We start from the raw sequence: 8,587 nt of genomic DNA on the forward strand, positions 1-8,587 counted from the left end.
CCTCTGTACGAAAACGACTGCCAACAGTGGACAAGGAATATATTTCAGATATTGATAATATGAACTGCGAGAAACAATTACTGAAAATCATTTCGCAAGAAGCGTGATATTATTGTAGATTTTTTTTTTTTTTAAATATCCGGCAATTTGCGATAAAATACTCGCCAACCATTCTAACAATTAGCATTTTACTTTTGTCAACACATATGGAACAGAAGAAACTGCTTGCGGTACTTGAATAATAAACAACTAATCCAGGACTCCTCTGGAATGACAACACGATTTCAGAACACCTGCAAAATAGTTTGTTTTTAAATAGCTTGTGCGTTCAAAAAGGAAACATGACAACATCTAACCATTACTCAAACCATGTGATGACATTAACATCCGAAGTTGCACGTTATTAAAGTTTTTACACGCATACATAAACATTACTGGATATCACAAATATCTTTCCTGGACGACTGTAGATGGTTTTTTAAAGTTTTTTTTTTTTTTTTTTTTTTTTTTTTTAGTTTTGTTTTAGTTGTCATGGCGACAATAAAAATACAGCTTTGGAAATGGTAAAAACCGGAGGCCTAGTTTCTTTTTTGTTGTTGTTGTTGTTGTTTATAAGTCCCCCTAACCAAAAAAAAAAAAAAAAAAAAAACCTCCCGACCCCCCTCCCTCCCCCAAAAGAAAGGTGTCCTCCCTTCCTTGTCAGTGTACCGCGACCGACTGGAGCGCGGAGGCCGGGTTCGTGAGCGCCTCGCTGGGGGTGGCCGGGCTGCTTTGGCTCGTAGCTGTCTGCGGGGACGTGGGGCTCAGAGACTGGGGGGAGTTCGACAGGAAGGCGGGAATGTGAGCTGGCAGCGCCGACAGACCGGGCACCGAGGCCGGGGTGGGCTTTATGGGCACCGGTATGGCGGGCAGAGTCTGCCCCCCGTGGCACAGAGACTTGATGGGCATCCCGTAGGCACTGTAATCACTGCTGGCCATGGAAATGGGCGCCGCCGTGTCGATCACGCTCGTGCTGTACATGTGCGGCCACGCCGTGGTCAGCTGGTTGTGCAGGGGGTAGCCGGCCGACATGGACTGCATGGTGGAGAAGGCCAGTCCTCCGGGCATCTTGTACTCTCTTGCGATGATGTTCTCGATGGCGAACGGGTGCTTGAAGGTGGACGGCTGCGACACCCCCAGGTTGTAGCTGGACATCTGCGGGAGGTGGGTGCCGCCGGCGGCCAGCGCGCTCAGCCGCAGCTTCGCCTGCTGCTGCAGGTAATGGGCGGCGTCCGACGGCTTGCTGGGCGCCAGGGGGTCCGAGGCCATCACCTTGAAGCGCTTGCGGCGCCGCAGGAAGCTGCCGTTCTCGAACATGTCGCCGCAGCTGGGATGGAGCGCCCAGAAGCTCCCCTTTCCCGGCTGATCCGGTCGCCGAGGGATTTTGATGAAGCAGTCGTTGAAGGAGAGGTTGTGGCGCAGCGAGTTCTGCCACCTCTGCGTGTTCTCCCGGTAGTAGGGAAACCTGTCCATGATGAACTTGTAGATCTCGCTGAGGGGGAGCATCTTCTCCGGGCAGCTCTGGATGGCCATGGCGGTCAGCGAGATGTACGAGTACGGCGGCTTCTGGTCGCTGTACGTGTTTCTCCCGGGCCGAGGCATCGTCGTCGCCTTCCAAAAAAAAAAACACAGTCGGTCGCGTCGGGGAAAAGTCCGCCGATTTCAAAGCCCGAGCAAAAAAAAAAGGAATAAATAAAAAAAAACAAACAATCTCGGGAGGTGTCTATACACAGCCTGAGCCTGGCAGCGGCGCGCGAGCCGTAAACATAAACACGCCGGGTCCTGTGTGAGAGCCGAAAAACTGGTCCTTTCTCAACGCAACGGCTTCTCAAAAAGTTGCGGAAAGTTGAGCAAGTGCGCGAGGCGAGCCGCCGCTGTTTACATGGAGAGGGGCTTCCCGAGCTCGCAGGCTGTGCTTCATGTGCGACGTCCTAAGAAAACAGACTTCTGCTTTTCTGCTTTCCCGAGACGAGCTCTGATCTTTACTTAAGCAAGCGGCGGTAAAGCTTCCCCCTCTTCCCCTCTTTTTTTCTCCCCCTACAAGCTGAATGGGGGCAGATCTGTTCTCCCTTCCTTCGATGAGATGAGCTAAGTAGCTGCATCCATGTCCTTCCTCTAAACCATCTGATAGTTTTATGTGGTGACATGAGCAGAAAAGACCCCTGTAGAGGCGCTTCATTAATGTGCCACTTCTTTGCTATCACATGACAATCGCCTTGGGAGGAGGAGGGAGGGGGGGGCGGGGGGTCTGAGAGAAAGGCATAATCTGGTTTCATTTACACCTATTTACATGGACACCTTGGACCAATAGAAATCATTTCCATTTGAAGACGGAGCAAAGGGGGTGAAAAGGCTCAGCAGCCGGAATTGAAGTGTGTGATGGCACCCGGTAACAGTGTGTGAAGGTATGCGCTAACCTTTCTGTGGACGTCGCAGGGTGCTTAGTCTACAATTCACACTTACAAATGGGGGCTAGCGAGCAATGGGATGTTTGACATGGAAATTGGCTGGCATCGGCTGTTTGCTCAGCATTGTCAATGTAGTATTTTTGCTGCCATGTGATTGCTATGAGAAAATAGTATTTAGGCGTTTTCCAAGTTGAGAAAAGTGCAGCGCAGTATTCATAGCAGTCGTTCCGGGGTGCAAGTGTGTGGAGTGACTGGTGCGAAGGGATTTGGTGTGCCGAGAGAAATAGGTAGCAGCGCTGTTTTGATTTATTTGCATTCGTCCTTATAATAATGTGCACAGTACATCGTTCAATCAATGTGCGTCAACGTCGAGGATCTACATTGTAACGATTTAGTAAAAGGTGAGCTTACGAAAACATCACATTGTTTTTGCTTGTTGATAAAACATAAAGGACAAAAAATCCGGTCGAAATTTTTTGCCACTTTGACAACAATCTACGTTAATTATATTGGGCACATGGGTCGCTGCTTGAAATTTTCTTATAATTAAGTCACACATATAAGACAAATAAAATTAATTAATATATGCATTAGATTAAAAAAAAACACGTATCCGCAGTTTGGGCATTTAGTTTTTAGTAGAACCATGACAGTAACATAAAACCACACCTGTCATTGTTGTTTCATCTTTGCTGTCCATTCAGTGCTTGAAAATACATAGTGCACTCTTCGCATAAGGACAACTTATATTACCACACTGAATGTTTTCTTTAAAACTGAAGATGTTTGCATTAATCAGTGTTAAGATTAAAAGTAAACTTTACCACCGATCTTATGCTGTAACCGTTATGTCTCCAAACTGCAAATCTCCTTAAATTATATTTTAATGCAACACACACATCGCCCTTATATAAACATTTGTCTGGTCATCATACATGTCTAAGTAAAATATTTTACAGGGGGTGCACAAAATAATGACAGAAAAATACTAAATGACTTGTTCATGTTCGCAGTGTGGTTATAACATATCTGGCTCGTTAAAACTGAGTAACTCAGGCAACTGACATATACACAAAATTACAAAATTAAACAAGAGCTTGACTTATGAAAGTCCATAAGGCGAACCAGCCTTTTCACTTTATGCAAAGCGAGTTGAGAAGTACTTCACAAATGCAAATAAACTATTTAGGTCGTCGTTGTGAAAACTGTATAAAATACTCATAAGTCAATTATGTGAACGTGGAAAGCGAATGGAAGCCTATTTTGAGCAATAGGCATTCAGTCCTTTCTCTGAGCTCACCAAGGGCCACCTTTCTGCTTGGCCAGTTTGCTCTAAGGAGGACCACACACACATTCGGGGATTTGCTCATAATTTATGCTAATTTCCTTCCATAAATCCACAATGCACTTCATCAGCATTCAGAAACATTGAGAAAGGATGAGGAACAGAATGTTGACTCAGATGCTGATATGTTGAACCTTAACACTTTTTTTAAGGGAGATGGATCAATGGGAACGCTGATGTTCTTGTTTACTATAGAGTGTTTGTGTGTGTGCGCGCACGCGCTTGAAGAAAGGAAAGTGAAGTTTGCAGAAAAAGTCTCATAGCTGTTAATATTAACGGGCATTTAAAAAAAATTATATTGTTTCTTAGGTTCCCAAAGAATGTTTGGTTCTATTCAGAAAAAAAATACAACACAATGTCTTCAATCTTGTCTCTTTTTTTTTTCCACACAATAATTTAAAGGGATTGTTCTTTCTCTGTTTGTGTATTAGCAGAATTGGGGAAAGGATTTCAATTTCCCAGGCTTTTCACACGAACTTTACCAAAGTGATCCGAGAGAGTCTGAGAAGCAGCGTCAAACAAGGCGGATCTTTTGTGGTAGTTCAGGTACTCTTTTGCAAGTGTGCAGCTGGCCAGAGATACGCTTTATCACTTTTTATTACCACAATGAAATACACACACACCTGTACATTCTGTAAGTATGCATTCATGTTTCACATTAAGCCCACGGCTGGATTTCATTCGTATTTTTCCCATTATTATATTCCCAGATAAATCTGAATTAAACCCACAAAATAAAAAAAACACATAAAGTCACAATCCTACGTATTAACGTTACACATGTAGTTAAGTAAATGTTATATTCGCAGTGTATAGAGAAAATTGAGCTAAAGTTCAGAAAGTTAAAAAATATTTTTTTTAAAAAAAAAGGACTGTTCTTATTATATGCAATAAAGCTATGTTCCAAGTACCAAGTGTCTTTTAAATTAAAAAAAAAAAAAAAAAACTTTTTGTTAATTTTTAACGAAGTTTAGTCTATATGTTAAAATCTCCGAGTACGTGATGTTACAGTATTTCTTGGAGAGAGTGTCTTTTAACGTGACGGTTAACCAGTTGAGACGAGGACGCGCTTTCGCGGCGCAGGAGCGCGCGGCTTTTTCCGCACGTTTCCCCGCGTTCGTCACGCGGAGCCGCAGCCATTGTCCCGCTCGAAAGGCGCGCTGAAAATGCCACCATGATTCTGAATAGATTAACTCGCCTTTCTCCGGGCAGCCCTAAGTCCTGTGTTAAGGCAGCAGTAGATCAACTGTATAATGTGTGCACTGTTTGGTCATTTGTACAAGCTGAACAAAGGTTGGGCTTAGCCAAATTGCATTGCACTTGTGAACCGAGCCTTCTATCTGAAGTATCTTTTTACAGCGGAGGGGGGCGGGGGGGACCAACAATTTTGTGTGTGTCTTTTTTAAAAAAGGAAAAAACAAAGGCACTTTCTGAAGCATCTCAAAGTAAAGTAGTGAGGCGTGACATTCCCAGGGTGACGGGACACAAAAGGTGAGGTCACGAGGATGAAAAAGAGAATCAAACAGCCACTTTCACACGTCTGCCCTCAACTGCTGCACCTCGGCACAATGGCACAACAAATGTCCCCAGAAAGGAGGATCGCTGCCATTCATTCTCCTGGAGCAAATGATGGCTAAAAACAACATTGTCAAAACCGAATCAGTTCTGGATACACCGCCACCCAGACGCTTGAATGAAATCAGGTGGTGCGCATTATCATGGAAATTGATGTGGCCGGTGTAGTGGGGGCGGGGGGCGCGGGGAGTGGGGCGGGGGGGGGGGCGGTTTCTGAAAACATGTCAAAGTTATTCAACACTTTGCACGTAGCGTTATAAATATGAAAATAATTTTCAAGTTTACGGTGAAAAGTGTTGCGAATTTACGGATAATGCCCATTAACTGGGAAAATTCACACCACATCAGTCATTATAACTATATTTGCAGGGCTGCTCAGGTATTTGGGAATCAATTTGTGTTTTACCCTCTCCAGTGAGGGTAAAAGTCCGCGTTGCAAAACTTTGTACTCTGTGCGATTTTACTACAAATTTTCAATTAGGTTGTTAAGGCAAATTGAAAGTAAGTTTTATTAAATAAATTTACATTTATTTTTTATTTTTACAATTTTTAGAATTATACACATCTAAGAACACATACGTATACCTTTTTGAATCTTTGCATAGTTTCGTCTAAAAAGCTATTGAAACTATTTCAAGACCGACTAATGTAATAACATTTAAAAAATAGGGTATTTCGGAGTAATGTTACTATTTCTTTGTTATAAATTGGTAATGATTAACAAAACCATTTACACTTGCGGGAAGCTGTCAAGAGTCATAAAAATTTCATCTTTACAGCAAAAAAAAATAATCTGGCGATTTTAAATCAACAAAATAATATTGAACAAATACAATTACATTGTGTAATCTCATCGTGAACAAATGGAGTAAAGCAACTTCCTGCACAGGTAATTGTTCGTTAACACATTTTGTGTTAATGAACATATTTAACGTTTAAACCTTGCGTTTCATTGAGCCCATACATGTCATGTGTCACTGACCCCTGATCCTTTAAAGAGTGCTCCGTCGTGCTCTTTAAACCTGTTCTCACCTTGTTACTGAACCCAGGATCCCGCTGAGCTCTGGATGTGTGTGTTTCATTATTAGTCCTCTGTATCTGCAGGCAATGTAGATTTTCTAAAGAACTAATGAATAAACAAATTGCAACTGCTGGCGGTGCAATTTACATTGTTAATGCAAACATTTGTATACATATGCAATTAAAACCTTTGAATAAACTTTTGCTAAGCATTTTTTTTGTGCAGGATAATCATAAAGTGACTCTTGTACACCCTACATTTTAAATTCCGAATACAAACTTTCTGTCATTTAGTTATAGCTGCATTTACAGTAACTGAGGTCCCAACCGTGAAGACAGCAACCGTGGCTAAGTGATATTTCATCGATGTAACAATTTACATGCTGATGAAGCATCTTAATCTCCTCAAAACAAATTCTTAAAATTTGTTGATCATTGTTAGCCTTTAACTGACAGCGCGTCCTCCAGCTGCTTTGCAAAGCTGTGTACTGAACTAATCAACTTAGAATAAATGTCTTGATCTAGGGCACTAAAGCAGCGGTGGTATTCCAAGGGGGTCATTCACATCGCAAGGTGACACCCCAACCACCACGCCACCTGCTGCCCTGAGCCGGAACTGGTTAAACGAACTACTGTCTTATCCAGTATTCGCATCCCCCTTACGATCGTCCTCATATCTGTTATGTCTGCTGCTCCCATTGGTTGTTCGGTGCGTTTATACCTGGGCAGCGCAGCCAATCGCTGGGGCTGACGTGAGTCCAGGTGTCACGCGCCCTCATCCTCCGGCGGCGGCTCGTGACTCGACACGCTGTACCTGACACGCCTACATCGTTTTAATGAAGTCTGTGGTGAATTCATTCTCCGAAATCCGTTCCGCGAAGCAATTAGAAGCGTATTGACGATAACGCGCATGAATATTCAAGAGAATGTCAATTAATTATCAGACAGAGAGATCTCATTATAGCGCTCAAAGCCCTTTTAGTACTAAACAGAATTAAGGGGGCTTTTGCCAGTGTGCTATAGGGTTAGAGATCGTTTTATAATACGTGAATTTAACTTTATTATCATTTCACTTCTCATGCACTCGGATTTTTTTTAAAAATGAGTTAAAGGAGGACACATTAAAACGTTGCAAACTTAAATAGTCGCCATTAACGATAACTTGGGATAGTAATTTTGGGAGTTATTTCGCAAGATTTTGGACCAGTCAGTCTAAAGACGCAAAATCCTACGATAGACAGACGATATTAAGAAGGCGCGTGCGTGTGTATGTGCGCGCACACTTTTCCGGGTGTAAATCAATGCGCATTAGCAGCCACGTATCATTCTCCACGCGATAAATAAGAGTAATTTCACTCACGCTGTAAAAAAAACACCATAATTCAAAACTAGGGGAAAAGTAACATGAAGTATATATTAACATTATTACCTAAAAACAAATTTCCCGAAGTCTAAATAGAAGATATACATAAAACCTCATTTCATGAAAAGAGAACGCTGATATGGATTTCGATTTAATATGCGTGGGTAATTAATTATGTACTTCTCAGTGACATCAAAATAAGTACCCTACCTGGAAACAAACCTTCCGGGCATTTTGAACATATGCTGGAATTACGGACAATTGACTAGATACATAAATTCTAAATTCATGAATTTTAAAGGGCTTCAGCGAGTGCCGTATATATTTGTACTATAAAAGACAAAATGGATACCCTAAAATGATACTTCACGTTAAATTATAAGGAGCATTATTTTTATTTTTACTGCTGGACATTTTTCACCGCGGCCATGATCCACAGAAAGCGCGTAGAGTGGCAAAGTTTTTTTTTTTTCTTCCCCCCCCAATAGGACCAGAGGCAGTCATTAATGCTGATAAATACTTCATTAAAATCAATTACATCAGAAAAGACTGATAAGCTTCTGTCTCAACCCACCTCCACCCCCATTTCTTTCCTGTGGTTCCACAATAGCTGTATGGAGATTGGGAATAGCCTACAAGATTAATCATTTTAGTATTTATGTCTTCCGCCGAAATAATGATAAATTAAGACGAAATACAATACAGTGAATGTATACATATCTTTTAATTTTATGCTCGTAATGAACACTGAAAAACTAGAAACAGAAAAAAGTTGGAAAAATACAGTCAATCAAAGCCCTCGGTACTTTTCTCCAAAGGATTGAAATTAACTGACTT

At 42.0% G+C, this 8,587-nt stretch overlaps 1 protein-coding gene across 1 annotated transcript; it reads right to left on the reverse strand.

The window, feature by feature from the left end:
* Positions 1–699: 699 nt before the first annotated feature.
* foxb1a (forkhead box B1a) lies at positions 700–2,141 on the reverse strand. Its single transcript, XM_029256456.1, has one exon. The coding sequence runs from the start codon at positions 1,639–1,641 to the stop codon at positions 700–702; it is 942 nt and encodes a 313-aa protein (XP_029112289.1). The 5' UTR covers positions 1,642–2,141.
* Positions 2,142–8,587: the final 6,446 nt, after the last annotated feature.

Source organism: Scleropages formosus, chromosome 11 (genome assembly GCF_900964775.1).
Source record: "Scleropages formosus chromosome 11, fSclFor1.1, whole genome shotgun sequence".
Taxonomy (NCBI): domain Eukaryota; kingdom Metazoa; phylum Chordata; class Actinopteri; order Osteoglossiformes; family Osteoglossidae; genus Scleropages; species Scleropages formosus.

What these genes read in the sequence shown, in the direction of transcription:
- foxb1a (XM_029256456.1), bottom strand. Translation starts at nt 1,641, where the DNA reads ATGCCTCGGCCCGGGAGAAACACGTACAGCGACCAGAAGCCGCCGTAC.